Raw genomic sequence first — 23,978 nt, 5'->3', positions numbered from 1 at the left:
CAACACAACCAGGAGGACTTTGAGTTGGTTAGCAGACGCGCTATCCGACGCTAGCTGCCGACCGCATCTATGATCGGGTGAAGTCCTTCGTCGCTCCGTCAATCGCTGGAACGCAGGTGAGCACGGGTGTTGATGAGCAGATGAGGGCTGGCGTAGGTGGAGCGCTAAATGTTTTTATCATAGCTCTGACGAGGTCCTGTAGCTAAGTTAGCTTCAATGGTGTCGTTAGCAACAGCATTGTTAAGCTTCGCCAGGCAGGAAAGCATTAACCGTGTAGTTACATGTCCATGGTTTAATAGTATTGTTGATTTTCTGTCTATCCTTCCAGTCAGGGGTTTATTTCTTTTGTTTCTATCTGCATTTAAGCCCGATGCTATCACGTTAGCTCCGTAGCTAAAGAGCTTCGTCGATGTATTGTCGTGGAGATAAAAGTCACTGTGAATGTCCATTTCGCGTTCTCGACTCTCATTTTCAAGAGGATATAGTATCCGAGGTGGTTTAAAATACAAATCTGTGATCTACAATAGAAAAAGGAGAAAGTGTGGAATCCAATGAGCCAGCTTGTACCTAAGTTACGGTCAGAGCGAAAAAAGATACGTCCTGCACTGCACTCTAGTCCTTCACTCTCACGTTCCTCATCCACAAATCTATCATCCTCGCTCAAATTAATGGGGTAATCGTCGCTTTCTCGGTCCGAATCGCTCTCGCTGCATTGTAAACAATGGGGAAATGTGAGGAGCCTTTTAACCTGTGACGTTACGCTACTTCCGGTACAGGCGAGGCTTTTTTTTATCAGCGACCAAAAGTTGCGAACTTTATCGTCGATGTTCTCTACTAAATCCTTTCAGCAAAAATACGGCAATATCGCGAAATGATCAAGTATGACACATAGAATGGATCTGCTATCCCCTTTTAAATAAAAAAAATTCATTTCAGTAGGCCTTTAAACAAGGTTAATAGTTTTTTTTTAGCACTTTGCCTTTCCTTTCTTTTAAATGGACAACATTTGATTAGTCATTCTAATTTTTGTAACAGCAAAATGAGCAGCACAGTTACAGTATAAATAAATATTTATGAATGTATTAGTCATCTCCATTGTTCCTAAGCACACGTGTGCTTAGGAACACAGTGTGTGAATGTGGAAGTTGTGTCAAAGCGCTTTGAGCACCTTGAAGGTAGAAAAGCGCTATACATTTATAACTCATTTACCATATAATCGTTGACAAATCGACTATCAAAATAATCGTTAAGTTGCAGCCCAGTCACAAACAAATGCTGGCATTTTACTCAAAGACTCAAGCTGCACTGTCGTTTGCATGACGGCCGACACTTCCTCCTTGCCATTAATTGACTTTTCCTTCGCAGTTTTTTTCCATGCTTTCATTTATTTGAGGCGGCCCACCACTAATAGATTTGGACAATTAGATTCGGTGCCAATTATAACGCCTTCATTCATGAACGCTTTCTATGAATGCAGCTTGTCATTACAACTTTGTACGGTACATGGCATCGTAAAGCTGCTTCTTAGCACGCAGGGATCAGAGCAGGGATGTGAAGCCAATTTAGCCCTATATTTAAGTATTAGGTATTAGTTTTAGAGATAAGTAATATCAGTCATACAATATCCTTTATTTAGGTGAAAAACTAATTGAGATTAAAGTCTCTTTTCCAAGAGTGACCTGGCCAAGAGGGCAGCAACACAAAGTTACAGAAATACATACAGTACGGGCCAAAAGTTTGGACACACCTTCTCATTCAATGCCTTTTCTTTATTTTCATGACTATTTACATTGTAGATTGTCACATCAAAACTATGAATGAACACATGTGGAGTTATGTACTTAACAAAAAAAGGTGAAATAACTAGTTTCTTCAAAATAGCCACCCTTTGCTCTGATTACGGCATTGCACACTCTTGGCATTCTCTCCATGAGCTTCAAGAGGTAGTCACCTGAAATGGTGTCATAGATTTGATGCCTTCAGTGACAATCTACATCAGGGGTCACCAACGCGGTGCCCACGGGCACCAGGTAGCCCATAAGGACCAGATTAGTAGCCCGCTGGCCTGTTCTAAAAATAGCTCAAATAGCAGCACTTACCAGTGAGCTGCCTCTATTTTTAAAATTTTATTTATTTACTAGCAAGCTGGTCTCGCTTTGCCCAACATTTTTAATTCTAAGAGAGACAAAACTCAAATAGAATTTGAAAATCCAAGAAAATATTTTAAAGACTTGGTCTTCTTTTGTTTAAATAAATTCATTAATTTTTTTACTTTGCCTCTTATAACTTTCAGAAAGACAATTTTAGAGAAAAAATACAACCTTAAAAAGGATTTTAGGATTTTTAAACACATATACCTTTTCACCTGTTAAATTCCTTCCTCTTCTTTCCTGACAATTTAAATTAATGTTCAAGTAAATTTATTTTTTTTATTGTAAAGAATAATAAATACATTTTAATTTAATTTTTCATTTTAGCTTCTGTTTTTTTGACGAAGAATATTTGTGAAATATTTCTTCAAACTTATTATGATTAAAATTTAAAAAAATATTTTGGCAAATCTAGAAAATCTGTAGAATCAAATTTAAATCTTATTTCAAAGTCTTTTGAATTTATTTTAAAATTTTTGTTCTGGAAAATCTAGAAGAAATAATAATTTTTCTTTGTTAGAAATATAGCTTGGTCCAAATTGTTATATATTCTAAAAAAGTGTAGATTGGATTTTAACCTATTCAAAACATATCATCAAAATTCTAAAATTAATCTTAATCAGGAACAATTACTAATGATGTTCTATAAATTATTTTTTGAATTTTTCCAAAAAGATTCGAATTAGTTAGTTTTTCTCTTCTTTTTTTCGGTTGAATTTTGAATTTTAAAGAGTTGAAATTGAAGATAAACTATGTTTCAAAATTTAATTGTCATTTTTTTCGTGTTTTCTCCTCTTTTAAACCGTTCAATTAAGTGTAAATATCATTAATTATTAATAATAACAGAGTTAAAGGTAAATTGAGCAAATTGGCTATTTCTGGCAATTTATTTAAGTGTGTATCAAACTGGTAGCCCTTCGCATTAATCAGTACCCAAGAAGTAGCTCTTGGTTTCAAAAAGGTTGGTGACCCCTGATCTACAATGTAAATAGTCATGAAAATAAAGAAAACACATTGAAATGAGAAAGTGTGTCCAAACTTTTGGCCTGTACTGTATAAGAACAATAAAAATAATGACTGACATACTGTATGATAACATAAAAACATGTGATAGGTCAAAACAATGTATAAAATGTTTAAGTAAAAACAACTTAAAAACAAGTACAATGCCCCATAGAAACAGTTTCTTGATCCTTCAAAATGGCCTGAAATTCCCCCAAAGAGATCAGCTCAGGTAACCTTCTGTAAGTTATTCCGTGACCATGGAGCAGCATATCTGAAAGCTTTTCTTCCAAGGTTTGCTCTGGGAACAAATGTGCTAAATATGTTCTGCGACCTTAAGCTGTAGCGAGTGGAATCTCCGCATAGAAAAACACAAATAAGGGGGAACCAGACCAAGAAATGATTTATATATAAAAAAAAAACATCCATTGAGAAAACCTGCAAACTGACAAAGATGGACAGTCTGCCTTTGCATATAACCTAAAGTTTGTATAGTGAAGCATAGTTCTTCATAAGAAACAATGTATATACAAATAATGGGTACCAGTCTCAAAAAAAGTCACTATTTTAGTACATTTTGTACACATTGAAGTTACACAATGCTAAGTGCTGTACAGAACTGTCTATCAAACAAACATATGGATCGACTTTCTCTTTATTAACAAGCCAAAACAACAAATACCACAAGCTAAACTGTGCTGCATGCGCTGAGCCGCCAACAGGCGCACACACAGGGGTCCCTTTGGTGCCCCTACAAATGATCAGTAATCACGAAAATCCTTACCTTTAACAACCATATTGCTACAACAATAAACGTTTTAAAAAGTAAAATCCACTGACATTACATTGACACTGGCAAAGGAGAGAAAGGAGCAGACAGAGACGCCGCTGAACAAGAGCTAGTGAAATAAGTCTACTTTGGCATCTTTATCCAGAAAAGTCCATTCCCATCACAATTAAAAATCTGCTGCGGTACGGAGCCGGCTGCCTCAATGTCTTTAATATGAGCAAGCACAAAATGGCTGCCAGCGGGACACAAAATGAAGCGTTCGTACACAGAGACTTGGTTTTCAAAAAGGGCCATATTTGGCGCAATTTGTAAACTGAAATGTCCGCAAATAGAGGGGTTCGCAAATCGAGGCTCCACTGTACTCTCACAAGTTTCTGTTCAGCAACAGTCAGCAGCTCTTTATAAACGTTAACATGCGAGGACGCCAGGGAACAACAGAATCCTCTTCCGGCCCACCTCAGCCGCACCACTGCACTGCGATCCCAGGGGAAGGTGTGAGAGGTAGCTGAGGCGGGGCTAGCGTAGGGGCATCCTAGCTAGGCTATAGTGCTAGTCCATAAAAGCCTGCTATTCAATGTATCATCCTGGCCAACCTTCGTTCTCTGGCCAACAAACTGGAACATGTACGCCTTGTAAAGTCCCTCCAACAAACTGCTGGAGAAATAAAATCTGTGTTCAAAGAACTCCGGCTTATTAGTGATTCCCAGAGCCCCAAAAAAGCGTTTTCTATTGGGGCTCCAATACTCTGGAATGCCCTCCACAACAGTTAGAGATGCTACCTCAGTAGAAGCATTTAAGTCCCATCTTAAAACTCATTTGTATACTCTAGCCTTTAAATAGACCCCCCTTTTAGACCAGTTGATCTGCCGTTTCTTTTCTTTTCTGCTCTGGGGGGGGGGGGGGGCACAGGTTCGGTGTTAGATCCACTATGGACTGGACTCTCACTATTATGTTAGATCCACTATGGACTGAACTCTCACAATATTATGTTAGATCCACTATGGACTGGACTCTCACTATTATGTTAGATCCACTATGGACTGGACTCTCACACTATTATGTTAGATCCACTATGGACTGGACTTTCACAATATTATGCTAGATCCACTATGGACTGGACTCTCACACTATTATGTTAGATCCACTATGGACTGGACTCCCACTATTATGTTAGATCCACTATGGACTGGGCTCTCACACTATTATGTTAGATCCACTTTGGACTGGACTCTCACTATTATGTTAGATCCACTACGGACTGGACTTTCACAATATTATGCTAGATCCACTATGGACTGGACTCTCACTATTATGTTAGATCCACTACGGACTGGACTTTCACAATATTATGCTAGATCCACTATGGACTGGACTCTCACTATTATGTTAGATCCACTACGGACTGGACTTTCACAATATTATGCTAGATCCACTCGATGTCCATTGCACCGGTCGCCCTAGAGGGGGGGGGGGGTCACCCACATCTGCGGTCCTCTCCGAGGTTTCTCATTGTCATCCCACTGGGTTGAGTTTTTCCCTTGACCTGATGTGGGATCTGAACCGAGATCTAGGGCTATATAAATAAACATTGATTGATTGATATGTGTTGACTCTCACACTATTATGTTAGATCCACTATGGACTGGACTCTCACACTATTATGTTAGATCCACTATGGACTGGACTCTCACTATTACTCACTATTATGCTAGATCCACTATGGACTGGACTCTCACACTATTATGTTAGATCCACTATGGACTGGACTCTCACACCATTATGTTAGATCCACTATGGACTGGACTCTCACACTATTATGTTAGATCCACTATGGACTGGACTCTCACACTATTATGTTAGATCCACTATGGACTGGACTCTCACACTATTATGTTAGATCCACTATGGACTGGACTCTCACACTATTATGTTAGATCCACTATGGACTGGACTCTCACACTATTATGTTAGATCCACTATGGACTTAACTCTCAGAATATTATGTTAGATCCACTATGGACTGGACTCTCACACTATTATGTTAGATCCACTATGGACTTAACTCTCAGAATATTATGTTAGATCCACTATGGACTGGACTCTCACTATTATGTTAGATCCACTATGGACTAGACTCTCACAATATTATGTTAGATCCACTCGACGTCCATTGCACCAGTCGCCCCGGGGGGGTCCCACATCTGCAGTCCCCTCCAAGGTTTCTCATTGTGTTGAGTTTTTTCTTGCCCTGATGTGGGATCTGAGCCGAGGATGTCCTTGTGGCTTGTGCAGCCCTTTGAGACACTTGTGATTTAGGGCTATATAAACAGTAAACATTGATTGATTGATTGATTGATTTATATCAGTGTATATTTATTTATTTAAACCTATGCATCTTATGCCTTTTTTCTACATTTTAAAAACATAGTGGATCTAACATAATAGTGTGAGAGTCCAGTCCATAGTGGATCTAGCATAATATTGTGAAAGTCCAGTCCATAGTGGATCTAACATAATAGTGTGAGAGTCCAGTCCATAGTGGATCTAACATAATAGTGTGAGAGTCCAGTCCATAGTGGATCTAACATAATAGTGTGAGAGTCCAGTCCATAGTGGATCTAACATAATAGTGTGAGAGTCCAGTCCATAGTGGATCTAACATAATAGTGAGAGTCCAGTCCATAGTGGATCTAACATAATAGTGTGAGAGTCCAGTCCATAGTGGATCTAACATAATAGTGTGAGAGTCCAGTCCATAGTTGATCCAGCATAATATTGTGAGAGTCCAGTCCATAGTGGATCTAACATAATAGTGTGAGAGCCCAGTCCATAGTGGATCTAACATAATAGTGAGAGTTCAGTCCATAGTGGATCTAACATAATAGTGAGAGTCCAGTCCATAGTGGATCTAACATAATAGTGAGAGTCCAGTCCATAGTGGATCTAACATAATAGTGAGAGTCCAGTCCATAGTGGATCTAACACCGAACCTGTGCCCCCCCCTCCACGAGGGAGAGGGGGGCAGAGCAGAAAAGAAAAGAAACGGCAGATCAACTGGTCTAAAAAGGGGGGTCTATTTAAAGGCTAGAGTATACAAATGAGTTTTAAGATGGGACTTAAATGCTTCTACTGAGGTAGCATCTCTAACTGTTACCGGGAGGGCATTCCAGAGTATTGGAGCCCCAATAGAAAACGCTTTTTTGGGGCTCTGGGAATCACTAATAAGCCGGAGTTCTTTGAACACAGATTTTATTTCTCCAGCAGTTTGTTGGAGGGACTTTACAAGGCGTACATGTTCCAGTTTGTTGGCCAGAGAACGAAGGTTGGCCAGGATGATACATTGAATAGCCGGCTTTTATGGACTAGCACTATAGCCTAGCTAGGATGCCCCTAAGCTAGCCCCGCCTCAGCTACATTTTTATAAAGTTTAATTTTAATCGCACCGCAGAGAGAGAGGAAACCTAATTTCAGTGATATATGTGGTTTACACATGGTCGGCCATGTCTAAACCACACATATCACTGAAATTATTACAATCCCTATTCTTTTTTCTCCCTAGTAGAGCATGCTGACACTTGAACATAAAAAGTGAACCAATGATGCATCGAAGCTCTGCTTCGTCCTACTCCTTTTCAAGTATAAATGTTCTGCTCCTTCATGTAGCGTGTTAAGCAGGCTCAAAACTAATAATAGCATACTTTCTTGGCTCTTGGCAAGGACGGTCGCACTCCCTCCCCTCTGCGTGTCAGCCCTGCTTGCTTCTTGGTTTTGTTTTGCCTTAACTTTCTTGTTGCTTCTTTTTGCACTGCTCTCCAAATCTAAACAATGGAATTGATCAACTTGTATCTCAAAAATAGTTGACAAGATCCCGGGTTCCTGTCGGAACGGTTGATGCTGGACACACTACGGACTTTAGGGAGAAGCGGAGTGCCGCGTGCCTGGCGACCCTTTCAGTCAAGGATGTTGAAGATATCCACCCATTTAGAATCATGATAACAGGACTTCTGCGGATTGGAGTAAGCGATGCCCAGCATAGACGTATTGGAAGATGCTGGCAGTCATTCAAGTTACCCCAAAGCTGCCACAAATGATTGGAGGATGCGGGCAGAACTGTGGATGCCCTCTTTTGTGATTTTGGACAACATCGGACCGTCTGCCCTGCAGGATGAATTTGAGGACCAGAATGAAGACAATGAAGAGTCAAAAAGTTTAAAAATGGTTCTCGCTCTCAAACACAACCATTTTAGTTTTGATTGTTTTCCCTGGCTGCGACTTTGCAAAGTCGTCGCTTCAAGATTCCCCTCAAGAACGGTGCAGCGAAGACAAAACAAACTCCTTCCTGTCAACACATGGAAAGATAAAACTCTGTTCCTTTGACACCACCTGCATAATGACTCTAAGGCCTTTACAGACTTAACACACACACCATGGACCATGGCTATATAGGCACACATAGCCCCTACCCACGCTTAATCCCACGTGGTATGACGGACAACGCAGCAGTGCCCCTAGAGCAGGGGTGTCAAACTCATTTTAGATCGGGGGCCACATGGAGAAAAATCTACTCCCAAGTGGGCCGGACTGGTAAAATTGCGGCACGATAACTTAAAAATAAAGACAACTTCAGATTATTTTCTTTGTTTAAAACTAGAACCAGTACATTCTGAAATTGTACAAATCATAATGTTGAGGTTTTTTTTACACTTACATGTTGCGGTTAATAGTATTATATCTTTATTTGTTGTTATTTATATTTTCTGAATAAATGATGTGATAATGTTCATCAGTCAACTCATTGGTGTTAATTTTCAATATGTCACGATAAAAAACGTATATCAAAATCAAATTGCAGGATGTTATTTATGTAGTTTGATAATTTTCCTCGACTGATGCACCCCCCACAACCCCAAAAGGGACAAGCGATAGAAAATGGATGGATGATGTACTATCATGTGGTTTATTTTCTACATATGTAGATGGATAGCATCATCTACAAAGATACAAATAATTGCTATTGCGACATCCAGTGGACACATTTAGAACAGCAGTTTATTTCATTCAAAAATTTCAGGTTCATTTTTATACTTAGCAAACTCATCCCGCGGGCCGGATGAAACCTGTGTGTGGGCCTGATCCGGCCCTCGGGCCGTACGTTTGACACCCCTGCCCTAGAGGCTGGCAGCTTAACTCCACTCCTGTTGCAAGTCTTGTGGTTTCTGCATAAAATGTTTGTGTGTACTTTTGGGCTACCACTTTTTTTTTTCTCGGCCCCAATCTGTGCGCCCTCAGGAGCCCAGTCTGAGTTCGATTTTTTTTTTACTCATCCTTCCCCAGCATCTACCTTTTTCCCACCTTTTACTGGGCGCAGTAAGTGGCAACCCATCCCCGTTCCTGTCCTGTCTCCAGTACAATGTTTGTCTGTTTGTGGTGAAAATTAAATGTCCTTGTACTTGTGCAATGACCATAAAGAGCATACCATTCCGCATTAAATTTGCAAACATGCTTCCGTAACAAGGAAAAAGTACAAGCGAGCGACTGTAACACAGTGGCAGCACAATCACAGAAAGTCGCACGAGACATAAACACACAGCCCGCCAACAATCCGACTTCCCCACCCCCAAACCCAACTATGTCTGCCTCTGAAGCAGTTATTGGACACCTGACTGGTAAACGCCACATGAGAGACCGGTGGCCCTCAAAGGCCAGCTCAGCAGTGCAACTGGAAACCCTCTGAAGCCACATCATTATCATCATCAATGGAGCTATTGTCTGACTTTGTTGTCTGTGTATGAGTGAGTGTATGAGTGTGTGCATGTGTGTGTGTGCATGTGTGTGTGTGTGCAAGAGCGTACACAAATGCACGCCCATCAGTCTTGTAAACAAAGCCAAGTAGATCAGATGACACCGAGTGTGTGTAGTCAGTTTTTATGTCGTTGCAACAAGGACACCAAGAGTTTTGTATGATTATTTTACTGTAGCAGTTGGACTATAGCGATCTAACCAGTTTGGGATGGGTTATTTCAATGAATATTTAAAACAAATGTTTGTTTACTTCTCTCTAAAAGGGCCAACAATCTGTCAACGTTTCATAATTGAAGGGAGGAGAGGCTTCTGCTCGTTCAACATTTAGTATTGCGACCAAGCCCGTTGACATCTGACATTTGCACTGAAGTCCAAAAAAAACAGATCCTGCATTGTTGATATTTGAAGAACTTCTGTCAATAACTATGTTTTTGATCTGCAAAAAAAACGTGATTTTTGCAATTCCGATTTTCTTGCTTGGTATTGCGATCGCAATACTTGAAATGGCAACAGCGGAGGATGCATGTGCATGCACCACCCAGTCTGCACCACAACACGGCTTATTGACTGCAGCGTGGACTACAATTGCGCGCAAAGCACTCTGGGTACATATACACCATATATGCATAATCCGGTGACGTTTTTCCGAAACAGTGACAACACAAGTTGTGCAAATTCCAAACCGCTCATTTGGGGGAAGTATGAAGGAAGGCAAGATTATTTTATAACTATCTCCATATATATATATATATATATATGCACCTGGGGATAGGTTGAGTGGCAACACTAAATTGGCCCTAGTGTGTGAATGTTGTCTGTTTATCTGTGTTGGCCCTGTGATGAGGTGGCAACTTGTCCAGGGTGTACCCCGCCTTCCGCCCGAATGCAGCTAAGATAGGCTCCAGCGACCCCCCCGCGACCCCAAAAGGGACAAGCGGTAGAAAATGGATGGATGGAGATATATATATATATATATAAATATATATATATATATACCGTATTTTTCGGACTATAAGTCGCAGTTTTTTTCATAGTTTGGCCGGGGGTGCGACTTATACTCAGAAGCGACTTGAGTGAAATTATTAACACATTAGCGTAAAATATCAAATAATATTATTGATCTCATTCACGTAAGAGACTAGACGTATAAGATTTCATGGGATTTAGCGATTAGGAGTGACAGATTGTTTGGTAAACGTATAGCATGTTCTATATGTTATAGTTATTTGAATGACTCTTACCATAATATGTTACGTTAACATACCAGGCACCTTCTCAGTTGGTTATTTATGCCTCATATAACGTACACTTATTCAGCCTGTTGTTCACTATTCTTTATTTATTTGAAATTGCCTTTCAAATGTCTATTCTTGGTGTTGGCTTTTATCAAATAAATTTCCCCAAAAAATGCGACTTATACTCCTGTGCGACTTATATGTTTTTTTCCTTCTTTATTATGCATTTTCGGAAGGTGCGACTTATACTCCGGAGCGACTTATACTCCGAAAAATACGTGTGTATATACACTACCGTTCAAAAGTTTGGGGTCACCCAAACAATTTAGTGGAATAGCCTTCATTTCTAAGAACAAGAATAGACTGTCGAGTTTCAGATGAAAGTTCTCTTTTTCTGGCCATTTTGAGCGTTTAATTGACCCCACAAATGTGATGCTCCAGAAACTCAATCTGCTCAAAGGAAGGTCAGTTTTGTAGCTTCTGTAACGAGCTAAACTGTTTTCAGATGTGTGAACATGATTGCACAAGGGTTTTCTAATCATCAATTAGCCTTCTGAGCCAATGAGCAAACACATTGTACCATTAGAACACTGGAGTGATAGTTGCTGGAAATGGGCCTCTATACACCTATGTAGATATTGCACCAAAAACCAGACATTTGCAGCTGGAATAGTCATTTACCACATTAGCAATGTATAGAGTGTATTTCTTTAAAGTTAAGACTAGTTTAAAGTTATCTTCATTGAAAAGTACAGTGCTTTTCCTTCAAAAATAAGGACATTGCAATGTGACCCCAAACTTTTGAACGGTAGTATATATATATATATATATATATATATATATATATATATATATATATATATATATATATACACATACACACACACACATACGCACATGTATATACACATACATATATACATACATAAATACATATACACATACATACATATATAGATATGTCTTTCATAATGATTGTGAATGATAGGCAAAATTCCAAAAAAAGTACAGTTCCCCTTTAACAACTGTATTAATGCTCCTGACTCACGTTTAACTCTTGTTTTCTGGGGTTTTTCACTCTTCTTTCTGTTGTCTTTTGCATTTGGTAACATAGTTTTGGTGCGTTAGCGCAGCAGGGGTTGCCTCATTAGTAGGGATGTCCGATAATGGCTTTTTTGCCGATATCCGATATTCCGATATTGTCCAACTCTTAATTACCGACACCGTTATCAACCGATACCGATATATTCAGTTGTGGAATCAACACATTATTATGCCTAATTTGGACAACCAGGTACGGTGAAGATAAGGTCCTTTTTAAAAAAATTAATAAAATAAAATAAGATAAATAAATTACAAATATTTTCTTGTATAAAAAAGAAAGTAAAACAATATAAAAACAGTTACATAGAAACTAGTAATGAATGAAAATGAGTAAAATTAACTGTTAAAGGTTAGTACTATTAGTGGAGCAGCAGCACGCACAATCATGTGTGCTTACGGACTGTATCCCTTGCAGACTGTATTGATATATATTGATATATAATGTAGGAAGCAGAATATTAATAACAGAAAGAAGCAACCCTTTTGTGTGAATGAGTGTGAATGGGGGAGGGAGGTTTTTTGGGTTGGTGCACTAATTGCAAGTGTATCTTGTGTTTTTTATGTCGATTTAATAAAAATAAAAAAATAATTAAAAAAATTTAAAAATGATACCTATAATTAAAAAAACCATACCGATAATTTTCAATATTACATTTTAAAGCATTTATCGGCCGATAATATCGGCAGGCCGATATTATCGGACATCTCTACTCATTAGAGTCCACTTGCATGCTTACTAAGACCCACGCTAGGACGAGGACCAGCTTGTTAAGGAAAAAGTTTATAAAAATTTGTCATTTAGACATTTTGCAAGCTGCAGGTTGCCCCAATCAGCGTCTACCTTGTCTGTCACCCCATTGTGATTTTGAGCTGGAATGTGTGTGTGCACAATCGCCTTACCTGAGCTGCGACTGAAGTTTGACTCCTTTGGAGACAAAGTCCTCCCACGTGGGATAACTGGCCTGCAGAAACACAAACATCAGCGGTGTTTACATTCAGAAATCAGACATATTCCAATCGGCAACTACAGTATACCTCAACTATACATTTACATGTCCCGCTGTTTTAGTGCAGATATTAGATATCATTTGCACAACTGAGATTTTGCATGTCACAGTAATGTTGTAAGAAGGTATAACTGTCAATTTTAATTGAAGTCCTCCAGATTACATCGATGTTGATCTGATGTTATAATGCCATCAGGGGAAAAAAAAAGCATATGACATGGTTGATGATGAAAAAAAAATGTTTTACAAGCGTCCCAATTGCATGTGGAGAGGCTGAGCGTGAGAAGAATTGTGCTTCAGGGTATTAGAGCTGCAGCCAGAGAGGATTAATCGAATAAATGGGGTGGGGGGTTGTAATGTAGCCTATAACTTTCATCAACACATGATTTTGATGAACAGTTAAGTCAGAGCGTTTAATATTATTCCGTGCATCAACTAATGTCTTCCAAATGCAACAATAATTCCTTTGCAAACATGCTATTGAAGTGCTTTCACGACATAGAAAAAGAAAGCAGGTTTTGAACAGGAAGAGAGACCGTAATGGTCCAGAGCGCTGGAAGTTGTCCTGGTACGTAACGCTCCCTTCAGAGTGTGAAACCCAGTTTGTCTCACAGCGGTTGATTGATGATGTAATCCAAGGCTGCTTTGCACTGCAGGCTCCAATACCGGCGGCTGTTTGGCCAGAGCTCTGAGCCGAGGTCTTGGATAAGTCTACTCTCAGACCGGGTTGCCTCATCTGACTACCGGGCCTGCTGCGGGTCAGTCGGCGAAAAGATAATACAGACTTAACCTTTATCACTGAACAAACCGCTCAACGCGGCACCTTGCTCTTTGGCTAGCCAGGCGTGCTCATAAAAAGAATGCAGGTTTTGGTCAATGCTAAAAACGGTTAGCAATCTATTGTGTCAGATCCTGAAATTTGAGTTTGTTGGAGGACTTAGTTCTAACAACTTTGCTTGGAGTATGGAGGCATCCAAAGCCCTTAAAAATTATATCATAAAGGTTGAGAAATTCCCAAGATAAGTACACAGTTTTTAAGTGTGATATACAGTACAGGCCAAAAGTTTGGACACCTTCTCATTCAATGCGTTTTCTTTATTTTCATGACTATTTACATTGTAGATTGTCACTGAAGGCATTAAAACTTGGAATGAACACATGAGGAGTTGTGGCTTGTGCAGCCCTTTGAGACACTTGTGATTTAGGGCTTTATGAATAAACTTTTGATTGATTGAACTTTGAGTTATGTACTTAACAAAAAAAGGTGAAATAACTGAAAACAGGTTTTATATTCTAGTTTCTTCAAAATAGCCACCCTTTGCTCTGATTAGTGCTTTGCACACTCTTGGCATTCTCTCCATGAGCTTCAAGAGGTAGTCACCTGAAATGTTTTTCACTTCACAGGTGTCATAGATTTGCAGTGTTTCCCATAAACTGCCAAGATACCTGTGGCGGTGGGGGCGTGGCTGTGGGCGTGGTCACCATGACATCATCGAGTAATTTGCATAATTTACTACAATGATATGATTTTCTCTAAAAAGGCTCAAAAAATGTATACTTACTAATTAATAACAGTTTTGTTTTAAACGTCCATCCATCCATCCATTTTACAATATAATTACAACACTTTATGTACATATTTATATACAGATTTGAACAATAAGTTATTCACTGAAATATATTTATTAATTGTGGTTCTTACAAAAAATATATCTTATAAAATATAAAAGCTAAAATGTCTCTTAAAGCTCTGCCCCTTTAGTGCATACTAAATAATTTAACTTTAGCCTACTACTACAACCATATTATTTACCAGCAACATAAAGTGAAACAGAGGCAGAGGTGTCCTGCCACAGTCAGTAACAAATAAACAGAAAACAGTAGTGGGTAAATACAAATAAGGCAACAAGAGAAGTATCCTACATTTCTCTTTTGTAAAGTAAATCTGAACAGCCTATATGGGCATCTACATCAACTATATGATTTGCCTGAGAAGCTAGAAAGGACAAAAAAAAACAAAAAAAATTATTTTATTTTTTTTTAAATTTGTGGCGGACGTAATTCTTTCGTGGCGGGCCGCCACAAATAAATGAATGTGTGGGAAACACTGATTTGATGCCTTCAGTGACAATCTACAATGTAAATAGTCATGAAAATAAAGAAAACTCACTGAACGAGAAGGTGTGTCCAAACTTTTGGTCTGTACTGTAGTTTAGAAAAAGGCTAACAGCTATCAGCTGATGCTAATGCTGAGCAAAATTCAAAGTTGCTCACAAGAACTTTTACTGTACCATTATCGCACAGCAAAGCTTGACTTTAAATGATACAGACTCGGCACCAGCTTCGATTACTGAAGAATGAGATTTATTTGCCTCGGGTTCCTCGCTACTTCTCACCTAACTTTCACATTCTACTAGGGTTCGCTGCAAACGCCAGGAATGTAACATCCATTTACAGACGACCCAGCCATGTGAGGAGACTGCAGTCTTGGACTGTCACCAGCATGCATTATGCAGTATTCCCAAATATCCATGCAAAGATACTGAACATCAGTGATATGCCACCAACAGTCTGGATGGTATGAGGTCAAAGTTATTGTGTAAAACATTTAACAATCTACCGTACTTGGTAAAAGTCCAGTTATACACTCAAAAAGTCCTAAATTCTACTGTTGTACTCCAGTCCTGTAGATTGCAGTTATCTGGGGTATTCTACCAGGTGTGGCTCGGATGGTAGAGCGGCCGTGCAGAAACTTAAGTTCCTAGTACGAATCGAGCTTTTGCCATCCCAGTCACTGTGGTTGTGAGTAGACACTTCACCACCCACACTGGTGTATGAACGTCAGGGATGTAACCGTATTGTAGATATCGCAGTATTTCCGTTTCAATGTCTTCACAATAATACCGTGGCGCCTGACGGTATCAAATAAAAACTTTTAAACATCACAATTTAGTAGTGTCTTTATTTTAGTTTTAACACTGCAAAAACCCTAAATCTAAAATAAATATTTTTTATTTTTAGCCAGCTGGTCTAAATGTAGGGTTCATAAATGCATAACCTTGAACATAAAGTAATATGTCATTTAGTTTTATTGACTGAAAGCAATTAATCGTTCATTATTAGTAGAGATGTTCGATAATGGCTTTTTTGCCGATATCCGATATTGTCCAACTCTTAATTACCGATTCCGATATCAACCGATACCGATATATACAGTCATGGAATGAACACATTATTATGCCTAATTTTGTTGTGATGCCCCGATGGATGCATTAAACAATGTAACAAGGTTTTCCAAAATAAATCAACTCAAGTTATGGAAAAAAATGCCAACATGGCACTGCCATATTTATTATTGAAGTCACAAAGTGCATTATTTTTTTTAAAATGCCTCAAAACAGCAGCTTGGAATTTGGGACATGCTCTCCCTGAGAGAGCATGAGGAGGTTGAGGTGGGCGGGGTAACCTAGGGGGGTGTGGTTGGGGTAGCGGGGGGTGTATTTTGTAGCGTCCCGGAAGAGTTAGTGCTGCAAGGGATTCTGGGTATTTGTTCTGTTGTGTTTATGTTGTGATACGGTGCAGATGTTCTCCCGAAATGTGTTTGTCATTCTTGTTTGGTGTGGGTTCACAGTGTGGCGCATATTTGTAACAGTGTTAAAGTTGTTTATACGTCCACCCTCAGTGTGACCTGTAGGACTGTTGACCAAGTATGCATTGCATTCACTTGTGTGTGTGAAAAGCCGTAGATATTATGTGACTGGGCCGGCACGCAAAGGCAGTGCCTTTAAGGTTTATTGGCGCTCCGTACTTCTCCCTACGTCCGTGTACACAGCGGCGTTTTAAAGTCATACATTTTACTTTTTGAAACCGATACCGATAATTTCCGATATTACATTTTAAAGCATTTATCGGACATCTCTAATTATTAACAATCTTATCCTTTGTGTGTTTAGAATTGCTATGTCTGGGGGCCGGTATATCTATTTTTAGGAATACGAATACAAAACCTCACAGTAATGATTGAAAGCTAAAAACGTTATGACAGACCGCCTTAAAAAACGGAATGGAATTTGACATTTTTTTTTACTGAATGAGAGACCCAGAATGTGCATGAAAATAAAGAATGTGGGATTTACAATATTAACTATGAATGATAAAACACTGAATATTGACAACATATTTTACAATCTACAGTACTATGGAATGCCCTCCCGGTAACAGTTAGAGATGCTACCTCAGTAGAAGCATTTAAGTCCCATCTTAAAACTCATTTGTATACTCTAGCCTTTAAATAGACCCCCCTTTTTTAGACCAGTTGATCTGCCGTTTTCTTTTCTCCTTTGCCCCCTCGCCGGGTTATTCCGGCTCCGGTGACCATGGATGAGGTGCTGGCTGTCCAGAGTTGGGACCCGGGGTGGGCCGCTCGCCTGTTCATCGGTTGGGGACGTCTCTGCGCTACTGACCATCTCCGCTCGGGATGGTCTCCTGCTGGCCCCACTATGGACTGGACTCTCACTGTTATGTAGATCCACTAAGGACGGTCCTCTCCAAGGTTTCTCATAGTCATTCACATCGACGTCCCTTGTGTGGGCTCTGTGCCGAGGATGTCGTTGTGGCTTGTGCAGCCCTTTGAGACTTTTGTGATTTAGGGCTATATAAATAAACATTGATTGATTGATTGATTGAATCAACCGAAACGCAACCAAAATGCAACAACCAGTGAAAAAAACCCCACCTACAGTCTGAGATATCTCATAGCGACCATAGTAAGTAATTAGATGACCATAGTAACTAATTAGATGACCATAGTAACTAATTATGAATTCCTTCTAAGTCTATCTGATAGCTCAGTTACAGCTCTTTTTATTACCAAATATGTGTTATATGTGTTTTATGTTGCACGATTGCACCAAGAAAAATTCCTAGTTTGTGAACCCGTTCTCAAACAATGGCAATAAAACTATTCTGATTCTGATTCTGAAATTAGATGACCATAGTAACTAGTATATAATGCAGATTCCAAGCATTGAAAGACTTAGAATTAGAGATGTCCGATAATATCGGTCTGCCGACATTATCGGCCGATAAATGTGTTAAAATGTAATATCGGAAATTATCAGTATCGGTTTTTTTATTATCAGTATCGTTTTTTTTTGTTTGTTTTTTTTTTGTTTTTTTTTATTAAATCCACATAAAAAACACAAGATACACTTACAATTAGTGCACTAACCCAAAAAACCTCCCTCCCCCATTTACACTCATTCACACAAAAGGGTTGTTTCTTTCTGTTATTAATATTCTGCTTCCTACATTATATATCAATATATATCAATACAGTCTGCAAGGGATACAGTCCGTAAGCACACATGATTGTGCGTGCTGCTGGTCCACTAATAATACTAACCTTTAACAGTTAATTTTACAAATTTTCATTAATTACTAGTTTCTATGTAACTGTTTTTATATTGTTTTACTTTCTTTTTTATTCAAGAAAATGTTTTTAATTTATTTATCTTATTTTATTTGATTCATTTTTTTAAAAAGTACCTCATCTTCACCATACCTGGTTGTCCAAATTAGGCATAATAATGTGTTAATTCCACGACTGTATATATCGGTTGATATCGGTATCGGTAATTAAAGAGTTGGACAATATCGGCATATCGGATATCGGCAAAAAGCCATTATCGGACATCCCTACTTAGAATAGTTGAAGACTTCCGGTCATTAGAAAACATCACTGCACATCATAATGGCAGCTACACTTTACATCTTAAAGATATAAAAAACATTATTTGGGAATGTCCGGCGGGCCAGATTGAAAAGCTCAACGGGCCGCATGTGGCCCCCGGGCCTTCATTTGCCCAGGTCTGATGTAAATGGTAATGAAAATAAAGAAAAAGCATTGAAATGAGAAGATGTGTCCAAACGTTTGGCCTGTCCTGTACATCAGTAGCCAAGAGAAGTTTTTGTAACCGGTAACCTGCAAATGTTTACTTATAATTAATTGACCAGATGATACTGCATTTTGCAACAATTGTGTTGAATGGAGTCGTCACTTCGAGAATGGGAATCAAATTGAAATCGGGAGTTGCCCTAAGATTCACATTCCTAGTAAAAAAGGATGCCTTCTTGACCTCTCTGGAGGCGAGGTCTTATTTAGTCGCTGCCTTCAGCAGCCTGCCAGCGGACCATGGAGTGATTTACTCGCTGTTCCAAAAGGAGCGAGTGGCGTTGAAGGACTGCGGGGTTCTGTGACATTTATTTCCACTCACTTCCACGGGGAGTTCCAGGTGCCAAGACAGCAAGAGTTCTCCACCAAATTTATTGTTAAGAAGAAATGAGCCGGCGAGTCTTCCTTGAACCGTGCAACCTTCTTCCAGGTTCTGAGACAATCCGCCATATTGTTCTTGACACACGGTAGGCGGAAGGGCGGAAAGAAAAAAAGGGGGATTGAAAGAGAAGATGAAGGCAGGGGTGTCCAAACTTTTTCCAGCAAGTCCGCATAATTACAAGATTGGAGGCTGCATAGGATACATTTTCTACATTAAAGATACTGGAAACAATACAATGTAGGTTAAAGTACCAATGATAGTCACACACACACACTAGGTGTGGCGAAATTATTCTCTGCATTTGACCCATCACCCTTGATCACCCCCTGGGAGGTGAGGGGAGCAGTGGCCAGCAGCGGTGGCCGCGCCCGGGATGATGACCGGGAATCATTTTTGGTGATTCAACCCCCAATTCCAACCCTTGATGCTGAGTGCCAAGCAGGAAGGTAATGGCTCCCATTTTTATAGTCTTTGGTATGACTCGGCCGGGATTTGAACTCACAACCTACTGATCTCAGGGCGGACACTCTAACCACAAGCAGGTTAGGGTTAGGGTTAGGGCTAGGGTTATGGTTAGGGTTGGGGTTGGGGTTGATGTAGGGGTTAGGGTTGGATTCCAACCCTTGATGCTGAGTGCCAAGCAGGGAGGTAATGGCTCCCATTTTTATAGTCTTTGGTATGACTCGGCCGGGGTTTGAACTCACAACCTACTGATCTCAGGGCGGACACTCTAACCACAAGCAGGTTAGGGTTAGGGTTAGGGCTAGGGTTATGGTTAGGGTTTTTATAGTCTTTGGTATGACTCGGTTTGAACTCACAACCTACTGATCTCAGGGCGGACACTCTAACCACAAGCAGGTTAGGGTTAGGGCTAGGGTTATGGTTAGGGTTAGGGTTGGGGTTGATGTAGGGGTTAGGGTTGGATTCCAACCCTTGATGCTGAGTGCCAAGCAGGGAGGTAATGGCTCCCATTTTTATAGTCTTTGGTATGACTCGGCCGGGGTTTGAACTCACAACCTACTGATCTCAGGGCGGACACTCTAACCACAAGCAGGTTAGGGTTAGGGTTAGGGCTAGGGTTAGGGTTATGGTTAGGGTTGAGGTTTTTATAGTCTTTGGTATGACTCGGTTTGAACTCACAACCTACTGATCTCAAGGAGGACACTCTAACCACAAGCAGGTTAGGGTTAGGGTTAGGGCTAGGGTTATGGTTAGGGTTGGGGTTGGGGTTGATGTAGGGGTTAGGGTTGGATTCCAACCCTTGATGCTGAGTGCCAAGCAGGGAGGTAATGGCTCCCATTTTTATAGTCTTTGGTATGACTCGGCCGGGGTTTGAACTCACAACCTACTGATCTCAGGGCGGACACTCTAACCACAAGCAGGTTAGGGTTTGGGTTAGGGTTATGGTTAGGGTTGAGGTTTTTATAGTCTTTGGTATGACTCGGTTTGAACTCACAACCTACCGATCTCAGGGCGGACACTCTAACCACAATCAGGTTAGGGTTAGGGCTAGGGTTATGGTTAGGGTTGAGGTTTTTATAGTCTTTGGTATGACTCGGTTTGAACTCACAACCTACTGATCTCAGGGAGGACACTCTAACCACAAGCAGGTTAGGGTTAGGGTTAGGGCTAGGGTTAGGGTTATGGTTAGGGTTGAGGTTTTTATAGTCTTTGGTATGACTCGGTTTGAACTCACAACCTACTGATCTCAAGGAGGACACTCTAACCACAAGCAGGTTAGGGTTAGGGTTAGGGCTAGGGTTATGGTTAGGGTTGGGGTTGGGGTTGATGTAGGGGTTAGGGTTGGATTCCAACCCTTGATGCTGAGTGCCAAGCAGGGAGGTAATGGCTCCCATTTTTATAGTCTTTGGTATGACTCGGCCGGGGTTTGAACCCACAACCTACTGATCTCAGGGCGGACACTCTAACCACAAGCAGGTTAGGGTTTGGGTTAGGGTTATGGTTAGGGTTGAGGTTTTTATAGTCTTTGGTATGACTCGGTTTGAACTCACAACCTACCGATCTCAGGGCGGACACTCTAACCACAAGCAGGTTAGGGTTAGGGTTAGGGTTATGGTTAGGGTTGAGGTTTTTATAGTCTTTGGTATGACTCGGTTTGAACTCACAACCTACTGATCTCAGGGAGGACACTCTAACCACAAGCAGGTTAGGGTTAGGGTTAGGGCTAGGGTTAGGGTTATGGTTAGGGTTGAGGTTTTTATAGTCTTTGGTATGACTCGGTTTGAACTCACAACCTACTGATCTCAAGGAGGACACTCTAACCACAAGCAGGTTAGGGTTAGGGTTAGGGCTAGGGTTATGGTTAGGGTTGGGGTTGGGGTTGATGTAGGGGTTAGGGTTGGATTCCAACCCTTGATGCGGAGTGCCAAGCAGGGAGGTAATGGCTCCCATTTTTATAGTCTTTGGTATGACTCGGCCGGGGTTTGAACTCACAACCTACTGATCTCAGGGCGGACACTCTAACCACAAGCAGGTTAGGGTTTGGGTTAGGGTTATGGTTAGGGTTGAGTTTTTTATAGTCTTTGGTATGACTCGGTTTGAACTCACAACCTACCGATCTCAGGGCGGACACTCTAACCACAAGCAGGTTAGGGTTAAGGCCTACTGAAACCCACTACTAGCGACCACGCAGTCTGATACCGTAATTTCCGGACTATAAGCCGCTACTTTTTCCCCTCGTTCTGGTCCCTGCGGCTTATACAAGGGTGCGGCTTATTTACGGCCTGTTCTTCTCCGACACCGACGAAGAGGATTTCGGTGGTTTTAGTACGCAGGAGGAAGACGATGACACAATGATTAAAGACTGACTTTTCATATACCGGTAGGCTGGTTATTTTGATAACGTACAGGCGAGCACTTTGTATTACTTTGCACCGTTGTATTATTTGTACTCTGCACGAATGCTGTTCGCCATGTCAAAGATGTGAAAGTTTGATTGAATGATTGAAAGATTTATAGTTAATAAATGGGACGCTTTGCGTTCCCAAACGGTCATCTCTGTCCCGACAATCCCCTCCGTGGTAGCAGGAACCCCTATATACTACGCTAATTACACATCAAAACCCTGCGGCTTATAGTCGGGTGCGGCTTATATATGGAGCAATCTGTATTTTCCCCTAAATTTAGCTGGTGCGGCTTATAGTCAGGTGCGGCTTATAGTCCGGAAATTACGGTAGTTTATATATCAAAGATGAAATCTTAACATTGCAACACATGCCAATACGGCCGGGTTAACTTATAAAGTGACATTTTAAATCTCCCGGGAAATATCCGGCTGAAACGTCGCGGTATGATGACGTATGCGCGTGACGTAGTCAGTTTAACGGAAGTTATGGTACCCCGTAGAATCCTATACAAAAAGCTCTGTTTTCATTTCATAATTCCACAGTATTCTGGACATCTTTTGCAATTTGTTTAATGAACAATGAAGGCTGCAAAGAAGAAAGTTGTAGGTGGGATCGGTGTATTAGCAGCGGACTACAGCAACACAACCAGGAGGACTTTGTTGGAGAGCAGACGCGCTAGCCGCGACCTCACCTTGACTTCCTACGTCTCCGGGCTGCCAAACGCATCGGGTGAAGTCCTTCGTCCTTCCGTCGATCGCTGGAACGCAGGTGAGCACGGGTGTTGATGAGCAGATGAAGGCTGGCTGGCGTAGGCGGAGAGCTAATGTTTTTAGCATAGCTCTGTAAGGTCCGGTTGCTAAGTTAGCTTCAATGGCGTCGTTAGCACAGCATTGTTAACCTTCGCCAGCCTGGAAAGCATTAACCGTGTATTTACATGTCCACGGTTTAATAGTATTGTTGATCTTCTGTCTATCCTTCCAGTCAGGGGTTTATTTTTTTTGTTTCTATATGCAGTTAAAGCACGATGCTATCACGTTAGCTCGTAGCTAAAGCGTTTCGTCGATGTATTGTTGTGGAGATAAAAGGCACTGAATGTCCATTTCGCGTTCTCGACTCTCATTTTCAAGAGGATATAGTATCCCAGGTGGTTTAAAATACAAATCCGTGATCCACAATAGAAAAAGGAGAGAGTGTGGTATCCAATGAGTCAGCTTGTACCTAAGTTACGGTCAGAGCGAAAAAAAATATGTATTTCACTGCATTCTAGTCCGTCACTCTAACGTTCCTCGTCCACGAATCTTTCATCCTCGCTCAAATTAATGGGGTAATGGTCCGAATAGCTCTAGCTGCGTTGAAAACAATAGGAAAATATGAGGGAGTGAACAACTGACAACGTCACGCTACTTCCGGTAGGGGCAAGGTTGTTTTTTTTATCAGAGACCAAAAGTTGCGAACTTTATCGACGTTGTTCTCTACTAAATCCTTTCAGCAAAAATATGGCAATATCGCAAAATGATCAAGTATGACACATAGAATGGATCTGCTATCCCCGTTTAAATTAAAAAAAATCATTTCAGTAGGCCTTTAGGGCTAAGGCCAGGGTTATGGTTAGGGTTGAGGTTGAGGTTGAGGTAGGAGTTAGGGTTGGATTCCAACCCTTGACGCTGAGTGCAGGTTTTTATTGAT

The 23,978-nt window shown here is 40.6% G+C and overlaps 1 protein-coding gene across 1 annotated transcript in view; it reads right to left on the bottom strand.

Moving 5' to 3' along the window:
- Positions 1-23,978, bottom strand: part of LOC133643336 (protein MTSS 1-like) — a 117,480-nt gene that overhangs the window by 70,868 nt on the left and 22,634 nt on the right. Inside the window, exon 2 of the mRNA XM_062037823.1 lies at positions 12,984-13,045. Coding sequence (XP_061893807.1) covers positions 12,984-13,045 — 62 coding nt within the window. The remainder of the gene's footprint in view (positions 1-12,983; positions 13,046-23,978) is intronic.

Source organism: Entelurus aequoreus, linkage group LG26 (assembly GCF_033978785.1).
Source record: "Entelurus aequoreus isolate RoL-2023_Sb linkage group LG26, RoL_Eaeq_v1.1, whole genome shotgun sequence".
Taxonomy (NCBI): domain Eukaryota; kingdom Metazoa; phylum Chordata; class Actinopteri; order Syngnathiformes; family Syngnathidae; genus Entelurus; species Entelurus aequoreus.
Note: the sequence above shows the minus strand (reverse complement) of the source record. Positions and strands in the feature narration are given on the sequence as shown.